At 40.3% G+C, this 22,619-nt stretch overlaps 1 protein-coding gene across 6 annotated transcripts in view; it reads right to left on the reverse strand.

Moving 5' to 3' along the window:
• Window positions 1-22,619, reverse strand: part of DIDO1 (death inducer-obliterator 1) — a 71,079-nt gene that overhangs the window by 47,741 nt on the left and 719 nt on the right. For 2 of the 6 annotated variants that reach the window (XM_035121387.3, XM_035121386.3), the window contains exons 2-5: window positions 6,686-6,868; window positions 5,253-5,451; window positions 3,129-3,227; window positions 812-1,685 (exon numbers count right to left, since the gene is read on the reverse strand). In XM_035121387.3, the coding sequence (XP_034977278.3) occupies window positions 812-1,685; window positions 3,129-3,227; window positions 5,253-5,451; window positions 6,686-6,853 (1,340 nt within the window). In that variant the 5' untranslated portion in view covers window positions 6,854-6,868. The remainder of the gene's footprint in view (window positions 1-811; window positions 1,686-3,128; window positions 3,228-5,252; window positions 5,452-6,685; window positions 6,869-22,619) is intronic. The other 4 variants (XM_088674723.1, XM_035121389.3, XM_035121388.3 and 1 more) reach the window with 3 other exon arrangements.

Raw genomic sequence — 22,619 nt, forward strand, 5'->3', positions numbered from 1 at the left:
GTTGTTTGAAAGTTCCATATGCATGCTCTCTCAACTGTATTCAACAACTACCCCTCTATCCCTCAAAACCAGGCATTCCCAAACTTTGGCCCTCCAGATGCTTTGGACTACAATTCCCATCATCCCTGACCATTGGTCCTCTTAGGTAGGGATCATGGGTGTTGTAGGCCAAAACATCTGGAGGGCCGCATTTTGGGGATGCCTGCTCAAAACTGTACAAAACTTTCAAACCTTTATAAAAAGTACTTGTACATAATAGACGGTCTCTTAGAGCAGAAATTTCAAAATTGTCTATTTTATGTTTAATCAATGAGTACACATCAACACTTCAACTCTCAAGCTTCTGTAAGAACCCAACTTCCTGAATAAAGATTTTATCCGACTACTATACAGTGGTACCTCGGGTTACAAACACCTCGGGCTACAAACACTTCGGGTTACAGACTCCGCTAACCCGGAAGTAGTATCTCGGGTTAAGAACTTTACCTCAGGATGAGAACAGAAATCACGTGCTGGCGGTGCAGCGGCAGCAGGAGGCCCCATTAGCTAAAGTGGTACCTTAGGTTAATAATGGTTTCAGGTTAAGAATGGAGCTCTGGAACGAATTAAGTTCATAACCAGAGGTACCACTGTAGCTATTTTAGAAGCTATTGTGGAAAAAAAAGTTTTTGAAAAACTATTTTAACTTCTGTATATGGCCATGAATTTTTCTTGATTTTACTAATTTATCTTTTGTAAACCGCTTTGAGGGTTTTTTTTACAATCAAGCGGTGTATAAATTTTATGAAATAAATAAGTAAATAGGTAATACCTGTTGTTGTGAGGCTGCTGACAGATACAGTACAGAGTACTAGGATCATAAACTTCAGACTCTGATTTGCTCTTTTTGGATTCTTCAGGTTCATCCCCAGTATGTGCAGGAGATCTTACTTCTTTCTTAACCTGAACTGCTTCAGTCATTTCTTTGGGAATTGTTCCTTGATCTCCAGCCTTGGTATTGCCTATACTTTCTGGTTCTTGCTTTACAGCAATTTCGGGCTTAATTTGGTTGCCTGCTTGAACATCAACTGTCTCTGTAGGATTTTGTTCTTGATGTTTTTTCCTGAGACGATTCTGTAACTCTTTCAGAGTTAGTTCTGTAGGTTTCTGCTCGACACATTTCTTTCTCAGACGGTTCTGTAGCTCTTTCAGTGTTAACCCATCACTATCACTGTCAGATGTATCATCCTCCCTTTCCTCATAGTCATGTTCTTTAGTGGTTCTCCCTTTCCCAGCTGGCTGGCCCTTAATGCCCTTTGAGTGACACTTCTGAGACATGCCTTTTACATCTGACATGCTTTCTACACTGCCTTCAGAAGCAGTTTCAATGTCTGTAACATGGCAGGATGCTGGCTCACTCAAGTCCTCAAGAGCTGTGGGAAGATTCTTTCTTCCTCTGCGCCTTACAGTTGTAAGAAATTCTTCTACCCGTTCAGTGCGTTTGGGCTGTCGCCCACTACGCCTAAGAGCCAGACTTTGCTGCTGTGGAGATGGCTGTTCGGTGATGTCCATTTCAGCATCCCCTAAACCTTCACGCTTTGCAATTGTCGTTCTCCGAAACCCCCAAGTTTTCTTGAACTCCTTACTTGTGGGTTTAATTGTTTTTTGTTCATCGTCATTGCTTTGCTCACTTTTGTCATCCAAAGCTGATGTTGAAGAGAAATGATACAAAGGATTGCATATTTTAAACATGGATTTTAAAATTTCCTTCCCATAAACAGTAACATGTTTTACACTTCTTCCTGTGTATGTTTCATTTTTGAACTTTTGAGCAAAAACATACTTCCTCTTGAAATTCCAACTAAACAGAATGCAAAGTTATAGTAGAAACAGGGCATAGTGTTAAGTTTCTCTGTCCATTACACCTTGTTTTTCCACACCTCTTCCCTTTCATGCTTAATCAACGAAGGACTGTCAGCTTACCAATATGGCAGCTACCTATCCTGGCAATGGGTAGGTGGAGACTATGACCAAGATGAATGGACATCGTATTACTCAGCCTATTATATAAAAGTCTGATCAGGGCTATGAATTCACAAGTGCAACTAGCCACTTGTCTATTGGCTTGGATCCATCTTCCCCAACCTGGTAACCTACAAATGCTTTAGGTTATAACTCCCACCAGCCCTGGATAGTATGATGAGAACTGCAGCCTAACACATTGGAATACATCAAGTTGGGGAATGCTGACCTATAACGAAAGACCAAGACGTGTCCTGTAGCAGCATATGAGAATGAAGTAACTGAAAAGTTTTACTTATTTATTTACAAAAATATCTATATACCGCTATTATTATAAAAATATCAAAGCAGTTTACATCTATCTTCTATCTATATATAATAAAGAATTAAGTCAGAGACCAATAACTATTAAAACTATTATCTTCCATTACAAATCAATGCAGACTCTGATCAGTATTATTACAGTGGTACCTTGGTACTCAAATGGCTTGGCTCCCAAACAAATTGGCTTTTGAATGCTGCAAAGTAGGTGTTCCAGTTTGTGAATGTTTTTTGGAAGCCGAACATCCAATGTGACTTCCACTTGAGTGCAGGAAGCTCCTGCAGCCAATCAGAAGCTGCACCTTGGTTTTTGAATGGTTTTGGGAGTCAAATGGACTCCCAGAACGGATTAAGCTTGAGAATCAAGGTGCCACTATATAGGCAATTGGAACCGTTAACAAAAGGTTTCAGTGTCAGGTGTTTGAGGTTCCAGCTATTTCATTTGCCTTTCCCCAGCAATCAGCATTCTGTGACCAGTGTTCATGCTAAGTCCTCACTGGGCTGTTCCCTGTTACTTATTTTGTTTAAAAATAGTTTTGTACTTCTGAGAAGCTTGGGGGTCACCACCAAACCTTCCAATATATATCTCTTGTGAATGGGTGGTGCAGTTTTGGCTACATAAGCAATAGCACTCACAGCCTAATAATCAGAATTGGAAGCAATTACAATTAGAAACCAAATAAAAAAATTCCTTCAGTAGCACCTTAAAGACCAACTAAGTTTTTATTTTGGTATGAGCTTTCGTGTGCATGCACACTTTGTCAGATAATTAGAAACCGTTATTCAGGTTAGACAAAATAATTTACCAAGAGAACGGGTTTCCATATTAGATTCAGAATCCAGTGCCAGAGATTCCAGATTCTCTTCTTCCATACCAGTGATAACACTATTCCCAAATGTCACCCCTGAAAAAGAACAGACACAAAAGGTTTTTAACACTGATTTACTTTCAAACTGATAAACATGGAAAAGCAAATTAGCTATTTCATTAAAATATTTAGATTGGGATGGGGCACCTTTTTCAGCCTGAAGCAACATTCCCTTCTGAGGATCACAGAGACAAATAGTGGGTACAGCAACTAATGTAGGTTTGTTTTTGGAGTAGACTACTTTCTATAGACACATACACACACCCTCTATTATCCATCCAGGCAAGCAGCTAGAGGACACATTGCAGCTAGGCATAAACACTCTGGGTGTGAAGCAGGGCCACTGAGGGGTGAGGCCTGGAAAGAGTCGCGAAGGGATTTAGACAGCTGATGACTTAAAAAAGCAGAACATCACTAGTTTTGTAATGGCCCTACAGTTATAGCATACAGTATTTTGAACATAGCACACATATTGTCTAAAGGGTCAATCTTCAAGGTAGAGCTGGGAAATGCTTCTGTCTGAAACTGTGGACAGCTCCTACCAGTCAATATCGACAATACCAAGCTAGATGCGCCAACAGCCTGACTCTGCATAAGGCCGCTTCCTACCCTATTGTGTTTATTTTAGCATGTGTGGAATCCAAAGTATGTTGTCTGTTACATTAATTATAGCTTGAAGGGAATAGGTTATACAATTAAAGCATGCACTTGCTGAAACATGTTCCCACACTTCCCTTCTTCCCAACTCCACAATCGCTGTCTGCCAGAAACAAATCTAGCAGTACTCTAGGTGTGCTGCAGCATAATACAAGGTACTTCCAGTTGCTCCCCTGCCCACCCCAGAGATTCTGGCTTAGTGCACATTGCCTGCACACAGACACCAAGCATATAGCTTCCAGTGTCCCTTTTACCTATAACTTCAGTTATGCTACTCTGAATAGAGCCACTGTTACCATACACATCAGCGGCACTATGGGCTCCCACTCCAGTGACTGCTCATAATCCAAGAATGGTGCCTGAATAAGAAGCATGTTCTGTAGATCACAAACTGGTCTATAAGTCTGCCTTCCTACATTTTCCATGCCCACTGGGACCTTGTCAATTTTCACCAGTCATCCCATACAATATTAGTACAATATTAGAGACAGCACATTCCATTAAAGGACTTCCTGAGATACTGAATCTAGGCAAGACTCGTTCACAAGATACTGGAAAAATCTTCTGGATTGGGGTCCATGCTTTTTGTCCTATGGAACAGCAGGGAAATGAGTCCAACACCCCTACACAATCTTTGTACTGGGTGTGCCATAGCACTCTTTCCATAATTTATTCTGTTTACAGCAAGCCTACTCAAGTTGGACTCCCATCTTTTCAGAACTGAATTTCTTCAGACAACTGTCCCCTGCCTAATTATCAACAAAGCCTCCAGCTTTGAGCCGCAAAACTCCACAAACATGTTATCTGACACAATGTCACACAGCAATGTGGACAGAGCTAGAAGGACTTGCTTTCACAATTATTGTATTTTTCCATGTATAAGATTTCCCCATGTATAAGATGACTCCTATTTTTTTTGAACCCAAAATTAAGAAATCAAATCAAACAGAACACTTTGATATTTTATTCAATATTCAAAGCACTGGCAATGGTGTAGCACCCCCACTGGCGTCTGGGGCAGCGCGGGGGGGGGGATGTGCGAGCAGCAGCAGGGCATGCCCCACCAACACCCAAGATCGCCCAAAGCTGAGCTTTTGGGGGAGATCGCCCAAGCCAGGCACCCAGGAGGGACAGTTTAATCCCTCTGTATTCTCCATCCATGTATAAGACTCTCCTTAATTTTTGTCTTTTTTTTAGCAAACAAAATTGTCTTCTACACAGAAAAATACACTACAATAGAATTCTGAAGAGACTGCAATACAACAGAACACAGTATATAATTAAGATCTTAATATATAAGTTTACTTTGAATAGTAAATAAAGGTTATGAAATAAGGTGGATCCCAATTTCCAGAAAAAGCAGATGAAATAGAATAGGCTCCAATATCCTCTAAATGCTTTTACCTGACATAGCATTAGAGGATGCCAGTTTTTTTTCTCCCTCTTGACTTAAACCAAAGGAAGAATCACTGGAGGGCAGAAGCAAGTCACTCAGCATAAGCCCTACAGTGCAGGCTGTTCTGGGGAAGTCAGAAGCACAAAGTTCATCTTGATGCCATCCTGTTGACTCCGAAACCAGCAATGCTGCACTTGGTTTGGCTGCCTGTTACAAAAAATGTATTTAGATCATTGTTCACTTGCATTACCACTTCTTACCCGTTTGAGATCCTGCTCACACTAACTAAATTATTAGAACTTGCACCAACTTATTTTTAAAGGGGATAATTTCATTACATTATATACAGGACAAAACCCATTTGTGAATGCTACACTTGACCACAACTTTCAAAGTTTTGCCTCTATCAGTATTTTACAGGAATGGAATTGGGCACAGGTATTTTTTATAAATCAAAGAGTACTAAGGTAATTTATAGCTTCAAATTATTGTGAAGTCATAGAATGAATACTTGCAAAAGAAAAATCTTCATCCTACTATAAAATATGGGTATTCCTGCTTAGGGGATGATTTGAAGAACAAGTTGCATGTTAAGGTTTTTGAAATGATCTTCAGTATTAAAACATCCCCTTGTTTCAATTTCTTACTTTTGAGTTTTTCTTTCTAGAGCTTCTGCTGCCAGTTCTCTCTCTCTCCATCACTAACCCATACAGGGATTTGCCCAACCGACAAATCCCAACCACCAGAAATCAAAAGCTTGAAAATTCTACCCCATCTCATTTAAAGGGGCAGCACTTTAAATACTTTGTCAATACCATTTGTTCAGCGCAGAAGAAAAAAAGAGAGATTGGGGGGGTTGAATTAAATATGGCCAAAGCTGTTAAAAGTACCACCTTCAGACAAAACTAGGATCCAACAACCACACAAAAAATGCTATAGAAAAATCTAATGCAATTTTATTCTCTCCATTTATTTATGTTCTCAGATATTTTGCCATACGCAAAAGGATAATTCTTCCCTAAAACTGCATTTTAAGACAGGGCTTATTATTTGGTTACCTCAGGGGAAATTATGTTAGCATAGCCCAGGCATCCCCAAACTTCAGCCCTCCAGATGTTTTGGACTACAATTCCCATCTTCCCCAACAACTGGTCCTGTTAGCTAGGGATCATGGGAGTTGTAGGCCAAAACATCTGGAGGGCCAGAGTTTGGGGATGCCTGGCATAGCCTTTTGAAATGTATCTTTCTCAAATAAACAGGGCATAAGTATTCCTCCTTGAACTGTGTCAACCTTTAAGCAACATTATAATTCAACACGATTTACAGATAATGCAGGCCAACATATATCCTGGATGGCTTTATAAATACTATGCAAATAAAGTCTACTATGACAGGACAAGTTATCATGTGAGCCCTGTAACAACAATAAGGTATTTGATACCTTTACTAAACTGCCTTGTGTTTCACTGCTTGAAGCAGTGGCTACATCCGAGGAATCAGAGCTTGACGGCTGAAGAGATTCTGAGTTTAAAGAGCTTCCTTCCACGATGCTGCTTTGTAATAACCTCCCAATCTCCCTGTTAAGAATCTCCAACTCATCACACATCATGCAATTTTAAAAGATCTGCCAGAAGGAAGAGGGGAAAAGTTGGCTAATCATTTCTTGTTCAATTTTTTTTAAAAAATAAAAGTATCTCTTTAATTCTAAAGCAAAACTAAAAGCCTAATCATCAGCTTATACTTTAATAATACTAAAAGTCATATCCCATCAGTTAGATGACAGAATAATTGGCCATTATGCAAAAAACACATATTATACACTAAACCCCTAATGTGTTTAATTTGGAAAAAAAGTAATTAGACATTACTTTAGCATAAAGAGCAGTTGGCATACAATTTGTTCACTTCCTTCTGCTGGAAATTGTCCACTGCATTGGAGAATACATTGCAATTTTACTCTACCCTGGAGCAAGGGGATAATATTATATGTTAAACACAATAAGCTCAAGCTGGCTGAGCAAGGGTCAGCTACCGCATGTAGATGACTCCCACAAGACTTCAGAGGACCCCTTTTCTCAAACTCCCCCAAACCAAGAGCATGGGCAGCATACAAAAAGCGCTGCAGGGAACAGGTCTATTTATAAACAGCTTTCAAAAGGTAATTAGACAAATTCATGGAGGATAAGGTACTTCCAGGATTAGAGGCAGCAGAAATCTGAATATCAGTTACTGAGAAACAAAAGCAGGAGAGCGCTACTGAGTTTATTGTCCTATTCTGGGCATCACAATTTAAGAAGCATATTGGCAAGCTGGAACGTGCACACCAAGATGATCAAGGGTCTGGAAACTAAGCCTTATGAGGAAGTTGGTATGGTTAGCCTGGAAAAGAAAAGGCTGAGAGGAGAGATGATAGCCGTCTTCAAATATGGAAGATGGAGCGAGCTTGTTTTTTCATGCTCTGGACAGTAGGACTCAGACAAATGGATTCAAGTTACAAGAACGGAGATTCCGACTAGACTAAACGCCAGAAAGAACTTTATGATGCTAAGAGCAATCTGACAGTGGAACGACTACCTCAGAAGGTGGTGGACTCTCCTTCCTTGCAGGTTTTTAAGTGGAGATTGGCTGGCCATCTGCCATGGATGCTTTGAGGGGGCTGGACTGGATAACCCTAGGGTCCCTTCCAATTCTACAATTATATGATAATAATGCGAATAAGAATACACACACACACACACACACACACCTCTACAATTCTATGATTTGTGTCCTGCCTATGGGCTTCCCATAGGCATCTAACAGAATGTGGAACTACATTCTTATGCTCTTATATAAATGTCAGCAGTATCCCAATCCAGCACTTTCTCCAGGTGCCATTAAGTTACTCACTCTAATAACATCTGTAACTCTCATGAGGAAGAGTCTAAAGACTGGATGCAAAGGGAGGACGGATATGCACAGGTTTTCTATCCCCTGCAATACCCCTTCACATTGCTTGCACCTGCATTGCTGGAAAAAATGGGTAAGAGGCCTGCAGAACCCATTTGCAATACTGTACATACAGGCACCCAATTTATTGTGTCAGTGAATCAAGCCCAGAAAATTTATTAAACGTAACATGCCAATTAGACAGGTTTTAGTTTTAAATATTGGTAACTTTAAAAAATAACTAAACTCACTTGTAGAGTTAATAATCCCATCTCTGAAACTGTAGACAAGAGACCGACAGTCAATTGTTCTGGATTGACAAAAACAATGATTTGCAATATGGGCAAAACTCTACCACCAAGTAGTTAACATATTACAAAGGAGAATATATATAGTATATTTGTACTACTGTACTGTCTAACCATATTTTGGGGCAGAGATCTATTTTGTGTACATAGCTACCAATTTGTAATAATCTAAACAATGAATGGGCAAAACTGTATCTAATATAGTGAATCTATGTTTCATTCAAAATGTATATAATCAAAGCAGCAATGCTTGAGTAGCATTTTGTTCTGAAATCATATCTGAGTTATGTGAACATAAACCTTGTATTCCTTGTTCTGATTGTGGGTGTTATTAATCAATGCAGGGTAGCTAAAAGTTCAGCCACTCATGGTACAATCTACAGAGGAGGGGGGAACTGTCTCTGTGAAATATAAACCTCACTGACTTATCAGCAGTAAGGTTTACTGATTTTGCAAGGGCACATACACACATACACACACACACACACACACACACACACACACACACGAGGGTGGACACAAGCACAAAGGTGTCATTAGAGTGAAAATAAGTGCTGTCACATGATCGGTGATTGGGCTGGATGATGTCTTTGTCAAGTTAATGGGGCTGACCAAGTCATCCATTTTTATGTCTAAAGAATAGTTAAAGTACAGATGTATTGTCATAGAAACAACTAGCTAGTGTTGTTTCCAGAAGGAGGAGGTAGGTCTTCATGCCTCATCAGGCTGGAGATCAAGGCACCATAGCAGTAGAAGAATAAGAGAATAAGAAGTCAGGGTCTAGCTTTTGCCTCGTGTCCACTGGAGCTGGGAAGACACAGAGCCCTGACTTGCTTTTTGTGATTAAACCAACGCTATGGCTTTCAGGACCCTCCCTAGAAATCCAATGGAAGAGCAAGATCTGATGGGACTCAATGCTGTAAGCCCTTCAAACTTATTGCTCTGGTTGTATATGTGTGTAAATTAAATTCACACAACATGGAGACACTACAGACTCCAGTGACTTTTATCCTAAGGAAATCAAACCCAGGATAACCACTTGAAGTCTCTCACCACTTGGAAATTGGGATGGGTGTTACAGTATTTATGCCACAGCAGAACTCTTAACAAAAGACAGGCTTCAATTCCAGCACTGCTAGGCCTGCCTACAGATGTTAACTTTTAAATGCCAAAGCAGGAGGATCCTATTCCAGGCTCCAATGATACACTGCATGCTTAAGGAAACCTACATATAATCAATCATTCAGGTTTCAGTCACATCTCCAGTCTGCTTCTAATCATCTGGTAGAAACTGTTCACTAACTTGAAAATATTTTCTATTTCTTTCTTCTAACATTATCAAGTAACAGTTAGCAACCTAAGTTTTGTGTAGATTTGTGCGCAATCCGTGCACACACTTGCATGTAAAGCCATTTGCCTTTTCTGAATGCAGCTTCTGAAAATCCCTAAAGTTCTGGTGGAGCCACAGTCAAAATGGAGCTACACTCTAAAGCAGGGGTAGGCAACCTAAGGCCCGTGGGCCGGATGTGGCCCAATCGTCTTCTCAATCCAGCCCACAGGCGGTCTGGGAATCGGCGTGTTTTTACATGAGTAGAATGTGTCCTTTTATTTAAAATGCATCTCTGGGTTATTTGTGGTGCCTGCCTGGCATTTTAACATGAGTAGAATGTGTCCTTTTATTTAAAATGCATCTCTGGGTTATTTGTGAGGCACAGGAATTCATTCACCTCCCCCCCCAAAAAAATATAGTCTGGCCCACCATATGGTCTGAGGGATGGTGGACTGGCCCCGGTTAAAAAAAGGTTGCTGACCCCTGCTCTAAAGAGATTCCCGAACTCTTGCTCTAACAAACGAGTAATTTCCCCATCTGGCATGTTGGATACTGACCTGCATATACATTGTCTATGGTGTTAGGATTTGCAAGCTTCAAGTAACTATTAACCAATTACATCAAATGGGGATGGGATTATTTTAAGTTTTAAAACCAGCACTGGAGATTGTAATGTCTGCAATACTAGATGTTATTAATCAGTAAATCCATAATGCGAAGGGGTCACTAAGAGCAAGCTGCGGCAGAAGAACCAGAAATGGAGTAGCAGCCCTGGCCAACTCACATTGCCCTTCCCAGCTCAGCCCCTCCACAGCAGCTGACAAACAAGGGTGATTTAAAATGACTGATCTAAATCATTTAGGGAGGCTTTTAATGTTTAATCGATTATTTTATTTTATTTTTCTGTTGGAAGCCGCCCAGAGTGGCTGGGGAAACCCAGCCAGATAGGCGGAGTATAAATAAATTCTTCTTCTTCTTAGGAATACCAATGTGACCTTACTGATTCTCGTGGCTTTCCATTTAAAACAGCCATTTTTCCTAAACATAAATACAATTTCCTTCCTTACTATGCTATCAGTATTCTGATAGATTCCAAGGTTTTTATAACACTAATGTGTTGGGTTGCAATATATTTCAGAACCTTTGATCACAGAAATATATCTACATTTGTACTGGAATAGTGTTTTTTTTATGTGAGAGGAAGGGTGGGATATAAATTCAATAAATGAAATATATGCATTGAGACTAGGGATGGCGAAATATGTGAATAATTATTTTTGTTTATCTCCGTACATATGCAACTACTTTAGGATCGCTTACTGGAAAACTTAATTGTTCAGAACTTTTCAAAAGCAAGAGTTTATGTTAGTTGGACCAAACGTGTTTTCCTAACATAAATTTGGGAAACAAGACACTGCTGTGAGCTCAGAGAGTGAGATAATATAGAGTACAAGATCACACAGTATGGCTTAGCAGTCACCCATCTGAGTACAGGATGAGACTCCCTGGATCCTAGCACATATGATGACTCACAATCCATGCCAGTAGGAATTATAATAAACATACTTATCAGCTGTAACATCTGCTTACTCTGCCAAAGCTCTTTTTTGGATTAAAAAATCAGGCAACACACACACACACAGTTTTATAAATGGCAATGGAATAGAATTAAAAAATACATTGTAGGGTTTAGAACATTTGTATTATATGTTGATTTTGTTTTAAGGTTATTTAAGAAATGAGTATTTCTTAGAAGAAATAGCTTAAAAGATTCCACATGTCTAACAGAATTTTATCTGTTAGCAGAATCCATCTCATATCCGCCAATCTGCATCTGAAGCATCCCTCAGTTTCAACAGTGCCACAACTATTAGCAATATGACCTGTTAACATCTGGTTGTTAACTTGAAAGTAATGTGACAGAAACACTAGACTGTGCATCATGACCATTAAATCAATCTATGTAGAAAGGAAGAAAGGAGAATCCTATCAATCAACCTAATAGTGTCTACAAACTAGATGTTGCCACCACCAAAACATCTCATTGTTATAGTACTGTATAATTATAATCATGCACAGTATTAACAAAATAAAATGACTCATTTACAGCACATAATTAGAAACCTACCAAATAGGATTCTGCTCTAGCTCAGCTTCACAACATAAAGACAAACACCCTAACATCTTCACAACCTTATTGCTTTTTGTGGTTTGCAACAAAAAAACACTCACAGAAGTAAACCAGGTATTTCAACATATTACAAGAGCCATCACAGCTATAAAACTATATTAAGCAATGAGATGTTAGTTTTCACTTAGTATGACTTGTGGGAATTACCAACACAGCATTTGTGTACTGTATAGATGTCTATTTCACAACCAAAATCACATGGAATACCAAGTACTGTATTTGATTTCTCTTTTCCATAGCCACTCAAAAGCGTTATTTCTTCATTGTCGCTATTATAATAACATAACCAGACTTTGTCATCCCAGTTAGCAGCTTATTTGAAATACATCAATCTTTTCATTCTAGCCAAGATCTTGGAACAGCACAGTTAAAAGAAAAAACATGAAAATAAACAGCCGAGTTACGCAGTCTTCATTCCTTTGCTGTTGCTGTATATTATTTTCACCAACAAAACTGAGCAGTGGATCTCTGAAGATAAAGACTCTTAAGTTGTCAACCTTTTCACAATTAGCTGAATGTGTCCACAGCCGATCTGATCTTTTACATTATATCTCTCTCCCCATTTCACCAACAGTGTAACCCAAAGATCAACAAACATTTCAAAATTTTCATTGTTAGGAAATAGCTAAAAATGCTTATGAGAATTTAAATAAATATAATGCATGGAGGTGGAAAGTAAAAGGTAGACCCTATGTAAACAAAGTAAAAATACATTCTAGCAAGACTGGTGGAAGAGAAAGTACAATAGTAGGAATAGCTGCAAAGAGGTGTTCATCACTTCTTAAAATCTTTTCACAGAGTACCATACATAGGAAAAACCATTGATCATCAAGAGCTATTCTATTTAACAAAAAAAGCCTAATTTAAGAGGGGGCAGAAATGAGCAATCAAAGCATTTTAATCCAATATTTCATTATGTAAGCTATTATAACATCCTCTCCTGGACATTACAATAGGACAGACATCACCAATGATCCACCATACTTCAAGGAGTTTCTCTAAGGATGTCACAAAAAATGTATCAGAAATGCCTGTAATGTTTTTATGTCTCATGAATAATGAATTTCCCTAGTGTATAAAACTCTATTACTACAATATATAAAACTATACACAAAGCCATATAAAAATATGTGTCGGTGTTCAGCAGGGCCTATACACACAGCAGAGAGCTCACCCTAAACAAGGCTTTCTGGAGCATGCAGCTTGCACAGAGCCAAGTCAACATGCCCACTCCAGCTCGAAGCTAGATGAGGCAAGAAGCAGTCTACATACCACCACTCCCTCCACTCTGTCCACATCAAAGATGGATGTGGGGGGCAGGGGGATACTACTCAGCCAACCTGCCATGCCTCCATCTTAGAAGTTGAAGGGGGAAAGAGAGTATGTGCTTCTGTAAGAAAGTATGGCAAGGGCTTGCCAATTTGGCCGTGCACAAGCAGGGTTTATCTCTCAGCTTAGTCAGATGCTGCTCTGACAAAGGATTGCTATTTTTTTGCACGCTGAAATGTGCATGAATGGTGAGTAGTCAGTCCACAAATTCCACATATAAGGTTATTTATTTTGTTCCTCCTATCAACAACCTATACAGACTTTAGCGGCGTTTACAATGACATTCTGCTTCTTGTAACATGCTAATAGAATAACGCTAGTGGAACCCTTCCAAAAGCAGCTGTCATGATTACAGTACAATGTACTCAAAAATCTAACGGAGAAAAAGCTGAGCTAAAAGCAAAAACCAAAACTTTCCACAAATGGTACTTGGTACAACGGTGGGTTCACATGATTAGCCTGTTAATGGGGTATATCACAGAACCCTGTTTCTGTATGTACTAATGCTTCAGAAGAAGGGAGGTGGTGAGCAAAATAAAGCAACGACAAATTCTGCAACTTGCTATGTCTTTTGTAATGCTCAAAGCTCCCAGTCAAGAGGGCTCTACCACCACAATCTATAGTCCTGGCCTCCAACATCACCCTCCCTCACACACACACACTTCCTTAACTCTTTGTTACTCTAGTGGAGTACTCCAGAGAAAACAGATGTTGCCAAAACAATAGAGATAGTTACACCCGGGTATGATGGAATGCTGCAGACTGCTGCCAAAGGCGGCTAAGAGCCAGAACTGTGCAAAGCTGCGGCAGATGTCTTTTGACCAAAGCTGCAGGCTATGGATAGAGTCAACTGCTGAAAACATCCTTAGTTCACAGTGACATTCAACAATTCCAGAAAGAAAATTTGGCCTAGATATTAATTTCCCAATAACCCTTATGAAACATGGAACTATCAGCATCCACCTCATACAGAGTGACATCAGTAAGCCAACTCAGTTCTGCTACATCTGACTGGCAGAAAACCACAATAAACTCTTGTCTCCAACATCTTAGACAGGGACTGACTCTAACATGAACATTCTCTAACTGAAGGCTGGCAGGGATTATATCTAGGATTTATACAATCAAATAAGTGGAAGATACAAAAAAAATAAGATGGCTCTTGTACACAATTTCGCACTATGCTGCAGTACCATTCTCATACTAACTACTGCCATCTGCCATCTACATCACAGCAATATATAAAGGCCAGTGACCTGTACACAGAATGTGTACACTTTACAAAGGGAAACCTAGGTTGTAAACAGAAAAACATAGCACAAAGCAAGTTGCTGTTCCTTCCTACAGTTCATTTGTGCATGAATCCTGCAGCTTATGCAATTCCTATAAATTTTGCAGCTGATCCTCCAATATCCTGTCAAAAAGCCAGTTCAATTATTTTGTTCATACACTTCCATACACTTTAGTTCAATATATGAAGGGTGCACCTAGTATACTGCTTTAATTGGGTTGTTGTTGTTGTTTGCAAAACTTTCAGTGCATATTTTGTTCAAGGTGTCACCTCCCTAGGACATTGCTGCTAAACTATGTAAGTACTTTTAATCACAACCAGCATGCTAGCAAGCATTTTGAGACGAAATTATACCACCCTATTGATTTAAATTAACTTATTTTTCCCTATATCCTCATGTATCATTTTGACAACAGCCAACATGCTAGTGGAAATGCAAAGGAACATACCGTACATATCATACTACACTTGCTATTTTATTCTAGTCCATTTCATTTGCAGTTTTTGGGTTGGTTGTTTTGCATACATGTAATTCCTCAAAGGCAACACAAATATCCTTTCAGTAAGCTAAAGAAATAATTGGCTAAATAGGCAAAATGAGACATTTTTGTGAATGTTCAAGATCAGAGAAAACATTGTCCACACTTAGCACAATCCATCTGGAAGGTCGCTTTCACCAAGCACTCTGAGCTGAACAAACCCATGTATAATTTGCAAGTATTTCATTAAAATGGCGGAGTAGGCCTTTGTACAACCAGCTACGCGAGTAAGCACTATCCTGCTTTTCGGGTTGTCTAACGTAACGGCATAATGCAAATATCAAATTCTATTTGTCTGACATTAACCTGGAAGTAACCTGCATGGGTGGCTTAGTTTTTATCAAAAGTATCTCTTACAGCGATGAATGGCAGGAAGAAACTCCAATGAAAATCCTCATTATTACATATTTTTACATGGCTGTTTATTTGTATATATTTTAAATTTATATACATGGATGTTTTATGATGGCCTATATTGGTAATGCCTAACACAGGTTTGGCAAAGTAAGTACAGTAGGCCTTTGCCAGTGAATTGTGACACTTCTTTGATTTCCTATAATAAAGTTATATTCAGATTCCACTCATATAAACAGGATAGCAAGTTTAAACACTAAATTAAAAATTAGTGTTTTAAGGTACTTTAATCTCTGGAATTATTTGAGGGGAAAGGAGTACTTTCAGTTTAAGTACTCCGCGGACCCGTCTGGAACGGATTAATCCACTTTCCATTACTTTCAATGGGAAAGTTCGCTTCAGGTTAAGTATGCTTCAAGTTAAGTACAGACTTCCAGAACCAATTGTATACTTAAACTGAGGTACCACTGTAGTTTGAATATTCCAGACACTCCCCCCCCCCTATTTTTCCAGGGGGGAAAACGCTTTGGGGGGGAATGGGGAGAAACTTGGTTTTCCCCAATTTTTCTGGGGTTTTTTCCAGGCCTTCCCATCTAACTATAATTTGTGGCAATGTTTAGCCTATTGATGAGAACAATGTGCATTCTTTACACATATCTTATTCCTGCTTTTGTTCTTCCATATCTACTGCCTTTGTGGTGGCTGCAGAAATCTGCTGTGGATTTTGAGAAATAATTATTTGCTTCGCCCCCAAAGTGTTGTTATTAATTACCCACCCTTCTCCCTAAGGTTGCAGGATGGGTTCTACCAGCACGAGGCCCAATCAGGTAACAGAAGCCTAAAATCTAGCACTTTGAGTAGTATTCAAGGTGTTAGGGCAAAATTCTGGGTGCGAGAATGCTCAGCCACCCAGCTCATCAGGCAAGGGCCTGTGGTCGTTGCGGAGTATAAAAGGAAGGAGTCCAGCCACGATCCGGAGCAAACAGCAAGGTTTATTACTGCGCAGCAGGTTCAATGCCAGACTGAACACCGTGAACAGGGCTGCAAGAACTTTTAAAACTTCCCACCACCATCCCATAATGCACATCGAAAGCATCATACATACATCACTTGTGACAGGGTAAAACGTCAGAAAAGGGGAAGGTGCAAGGGGCATTAGCATACAGGTAAACAGGAGGTAAGCAGGATTAGCATACGGTAACAATGCACGATGTCCCAGGACATTGTTAAGCAAGTACCAGTAAGTATCTGGGAGGGGATCCTTGAGTACCTGGTGGGGAAAAACAATGGGTCCAGGTGTGAGTATTGCCTCTGGCTTCGGAGGGTTGGGAATGGCAGGAGATGGTACCTGAATGGATTATGGATATGCAGAGGAGCACCACCCTGGCTACCTGACCTCTTGCTTAAGGGATTATGGCTGTTCCCTGCATCCCTGAGAGCCCTTGGCCATAGTAGAAAAAGGGGGTTTCATTTAGAAATAAAGATACACTGTATTCATTCATAAAGAAATATGGTTACATAGAGTCTCAGGCAACAGAGAAAGGGTAGGAAAGGGAGCCTTTATTACTCAGGGCTTGATCTTGAGGGGGTTCGTGTTGGTGCGATACTAGAGTGGTGTTGTAGGATCAAATGGGGTCCCCTTGAGGGCATTAGTGCCAATCTTGATTCCCAAATGAAGCCTCGTTTGGGTGCCCCCCCCTATAAAATTCCCTAACACAAGGGAAACATCCACTGACCAAAAAAAATCTGTCAGCAGAACAGGGAGGAAGGTTTTCAGTGATACCTCCCTCATTTTATCTTTTGTCTCCCAAGCTATTTCAGACTTGACAGTATGTACTATTAACTCAAACATTAACTCTCCTGTGATTTTATTGCTTTCCTCCAACATAATTCTACTTCCAATTGCTCCAGCCCAAACTTAAATCTCTTAGTGTGTACTTAAACGCTAAAACTAAGCTGACTACTCGTAGGTAAGTGTCACTGAATCAAATTTACTTAAAGTAAATTCTCTCATTATTGGGGTTCTAGTTTAGTTGTGCTGAGAAAACACAAAGCCCATAAAGTCTCTCTGGGTTCAATGATTACAGTGGTGTTTCTTTCTGTAATCACCTGATAAGCCCTTTACAGTAATACCTCGGGTTACGAACGCGATCCGTTACGGATCGCAGTTCGTAACCCGAATAGTTCGTAAACCGAACGCAATGGGCAGCGCCATTTTGCGCACGCGCGCGCCGCTTCTACCAAAATGGGGGCAGAGGACAGTTATTTTGGCTGAGGAAAGTTTTCTGGAGAGCAAGCAATGGCTTATTAGAAGTTGACTAATGTAGTTAAGTTTGGCACTGCAGGGATTATTCAAGCCAACCATGGGAGAGCTGGCAATTTGGAGACTGGAGGGGAGAGAAAGCAATAAACGAAAGAGTGGTACACTGGAATTGGGTACTTCGGATTTTTAAAAAAAATTCCCCAGGTTCTACCATTTTAAAATTTTATTTTGTGGCTCCATGGCATCTGCTGGCTGGATAATTTGGTCATCCAATGCATCTGAGATTGATGACTCTGTCAGAGATCCTATTTTCAAACCAGCTGCAAAAATCATCTCACCTTCTAGCTCTCAGAGCTACTTTTTACTGCTCACACACATTCCTTCATCTCTTTCTTCCTACAGTCCCACAAATCTGCTGCGGAGGATTAAGAAATCCTCCAAAGCAGATTTTTTGGGGGCATACAGCTACCGGTAACTCTTGGGTGAGAAGAGTTAACTAGACGTCCTGTTGCTCAAGTTGATTTCTTTAATGCAGGCCCTTCATGTGTTATTGGACTTCAACTCCCATTACCCCCAGGCAGAATGGCCAATAGTCAGGAATGATAGGAGATGTAATCCAGCAATCTGGGAGGCCACATGTTCCCCAGCCCTAATTTAGAGGCTTCAGCAGCCAATGCTTTTTGTGTGGTGGTTCAACTGTGAGAGCTGAACCAACAATTTACAATTAGCACACCCAATGCTTAAATTTTACATTACACAACTATTGGCCTAAACTGGAAAATATTTTAAATCCCTATACATCACTATAGAACTCTTCTAACCAAACCTCAAGGCAGCCAAAGGAGTATATTTATTCCAATGCCCCTAGAAAGATATGTAATACCAAGGATTAATTCCACCTGAAAACATATACTTGTAAGCTAGTTCAAAAAATACGAATACTTTTATTTAAAATAACTTATATACTGGTACTGCCTTTCACCAGAATTATTATGAGGCAGTTTACAAAAATAAGGGCAATACAATAAAACAATACAGCTAAAATATACAAAAAATATATCCAGAGGTTGTACTAAGAATTAACAGCTTGAGAATGCCAAGAAAACAGATGTAGCCTAACAACCTCTACATAGAACATTTTTCTCTTCACTTCGGCTGAATTGCAACCCTGAGCACAATCTGAGACCAAGACCCAAAGCCATCATGAGTAATCATATATCAATAAATAAAGTTAAGTAATGTGCACAAATATATATATAAATGTAAACTGGCCATGTGGATGTGTCTCCATTTTCTCCGAAACCGTTTGACCGATTGCATTCAAAGTTTGACACAACGTCCCAAGTGAATATGCAAGAGACCATATACAGTTTGCGTAGACAGATGTCGCATCTGGGCCACATAAAACGCCAAAAACCCTATTTTTCAGAACTTACAACTCAGACGAAAGTACATGCTGGGAAATAGAAGCCAGAAGCTCCGTCTCCAAGGCCAAGCTGAGATCGTGACATCACCAACCGACATGCTATAACCACCACAAAGGCCAGGCGCCGGGATCCTGCCCCTAGCCCCCCACGTCCAACCATCACAGACAGACCACGCCACGCCGACACTGTGCAGAAAAGCGGACCACGCCCCACCGTTCCCTCCCCAACAGCGAATACCTGACATACAGGCCTGGATACGCCGCCACCGCCACCAGGGGGGACACACAGGGAGGGGGGACTGGGAAGTCACAGAGATGAGCAGAGGGGTGGGGAGAGAAGGGGGAGTGCAGGGAGGGGGTGGGGCTGCTCACAGGGATGTGCCGGGAAATGGGGAGAGGGGGGAATAACTCATAGGTCGGGACAGGATGGGGACACTCACAGGGATGAACCGGGGGCTGGGGGAAGGAGGGGGGGAATATCTCAAACAAAATGAAGAGGGACTCTGAAGGTGAGTGGAGTCTGAAGGGGGACCCTGGGGTTCCATTTAACAGGCTGAGCCACAGCAACGCGTGGCATTCAAATGTCAAGGTACCACTGTATGAAACCTGCATTGTTATGAAGTTCATAATGACCTACTATGTCACCATGGTAGGGTTATCATATGATGCCAAGGACAGCAAGGTGGAAAAATATCTTCTGCTCCAGAAGGAACCATAAAGGACAAAGGAAATTACACACAAGGAAAATATGAACTTCTCAGAATAGGAGTTCTGTCAACAGGAATTAATGACCTGAACTGAATTCCACACTTTTCCAAATTCAAGGTTAGGCATCTTATTGGGAAAGTTTAAAGAAAGTAAACATTAGACTTTTACTATCCTTAAAAATAAGTAAGCACAAAACAAAAATTAAATTTAAGCTTTCCATTCCATTACCACAGCAGACTACACACAGTTTAGTATTACGAAGTATAGTAAAGTCAGCTTCAGAAGTTAAAAAGGTAACATATACTGTAAAAAGATTCTAAAGTCACTTGAGTAAAGCATGCAGTAGTAAAAACATGGGTGTAATTGGTTCCGGAAGTCTGCTCATAAACTGAAGCGTTCATAAACTGAAGCGAACTTTCCCATTGAAAGTAATGGAAAGTGAATTAATCCGTTCCAGATGGGTCCACGGCGTTCGTAAACCGAAAATTCGTAAACCGAGGTGTTCGTAAACCGAGGTTCCACTGTATATAAGCTAATTGTCAAATGGCACCTTACACCAAAATTGCAGTCACCACAATGGATTGTTTAGGCGCCACCCCCTGCCCCCGATGGGGGTTATTATTATTATTATTCATTTCATTTCTATAACACTTTATATTTTAAAAAAGGAAATCTCAAAGTGGTTTACAACCCATTAAAACATCAAGTAAAACAATCCAGAATAAAATTAATCAAGTTTCAAGGATCCTTCTCTAAGTGACATTTTGCTTTCCCCCAGTAATAACCTGGCACCCAAAGATCTCTGCATGGTCACAATTGGACCCGCACTAGACGCAAAACGCACATGGTTAATTTCTAACACTGCATGCAAACAATTGCATTTTTATAGCACAATCTTATACTTGACTACGATACAGTAGTTCGATGGAACTTATTCTCAGATAAACAAGTATATGATTGCATGGAACAGAAGATTAGACTCTTCAGTGGTTTTTTTTCTTTAAAAAATGTGAAGCGGTATTCTCGTTTTCCTACTCATATTGAAATACTGCCCCTCAATGAGGCCAAACTTAGATTCACAAAATGTTTAGGGGTATGTATACCCCTGTGTACCCCCAGAAAAATGGACTGCTTCAATCCTATTATTAGGTATTAATCAGTTATTTTTGTCCAGAAGCTTATGAAGGCCTGCCACAACAGACTCAACTGGAATCTAGCTACACACATGTATTAAAAGGTATCCAGTTCTCCCTTTAGAAAGTGTTATGCATAGAAATTGCCCTAACCATTGTTATAAGAATTTTAAGGTCATATATATATATAATAATTGTTCATAAAACATGCACATGAATGTACAGAAACATGTCTGGGGCAGCACAGGAGGACAGGCCTGACTGACACCATTTTGACTCTCTCTCTCTGACCAGGTGTTCCTCTGCAGGGAGGAAGGGGGGTGGGGGGAACCTTCTCATTGTCTCAGGAATTAAAGTGATTCTCCCTGGCATCCTGATACCTGGGTGCCAGACAAAAGGGTGTGATTAACTTGGCTGGGAAACAGGGAAATGTAAATATCTCTCTCTTTTGTTGATTAGGTTTTGGGGGCAGGGGGCAGGGTTCAGGATGCTCAGATTACTGCCACCAGACCTCCCCTTTCATGATGTACCTATGATGAATCTAGGGAGAGGGGTCTTGGGCTACACCCCTTCTGTGACTGAATTTCAAATTTCTTTTTAAGGGCAGGACACCTTTGTTTGGGGTTCTTTCCTTGTTCTCCTGCGTGAGAGGAAGGACCCTGTTGCAACAGCGAAAATAAAGGCTTTGCTTCTCAAACTTCTCTGGTTGGCCTCTGTTATATTCTCCAACCGATGGAGAACCCAATAAGGGAATAAGGGCAGATTTTTGCCTATATCACCATGCTATTATTGAAACACCTCATTTATATATTATTCAGTGTTTTACCCTTTGCCAACTTCTAAGGCTAAGCACACAAAACAGTAACACATGAAAATCATTTATACTGGACAGGAGAGACTGATTACACTTAAAAGAGGCAGCTTCACTGCTGGGCAGGAACAGCCTTCCAGACAAAAATAAAACCCACACTACCAAACAGGCAGGAGGTCATAAACCTCCACTTTGAACTATTAACTTTGCAATTCTATGCCTATTCAGTAGTAAACACCATTGAATTCAATGAGATTAACTCCCAGGTAAGTATGTACAGGATTCTAGTCCTAGGCTACAATTACTTACACACTTACCTATGAATTAAGTTCTGCTGAAGTCAACAGGGCTTACGTTTATGATGACATATATACACACATACATACATACACACATATATGGTGATCACGTTCAAGGTGTATGTGTGTACAGTATACACCTGGAACGTGATCACCGTGTGTGTGGGGGGGGGGGAGAGAGATACATAGATACACACCTGGAACGTGATCACCTTAACTAAAACATATGCAAGCGAAAGGAAAGGCGGCGACTGCCGGCGAAATAAAATGATGATAAAGATTGCGGCATAAGCAGCCAGAGGAAGAATCAGATATTCTTAATCCAAAACCAGAGGAAGGTGTGGCCAGACTCGCCACCGAAAAACAGGTCGGCAAGCTCAAATAAGGTCTCTCAGATTCTAAAGAGGGGAAGGGTGGGGAGAGATGATGCCCCCCCACAACGACGAATTGCAGGGTTTAGCACGG

Source organism: Zootoca vivipara, chromosome 7, assembly GCF_965207765.1.
Source record: "Zootoca vivipara chromosome 7, rZooViv2.hap1.1, whole genome shotgun sequence".
NCBI classification, from domain to species: Eukaryota; Metazoa; Chordata; class Lepidosauria; order Squamata; family Lacertidae; genus Zootoca; species Zootoca vivipara.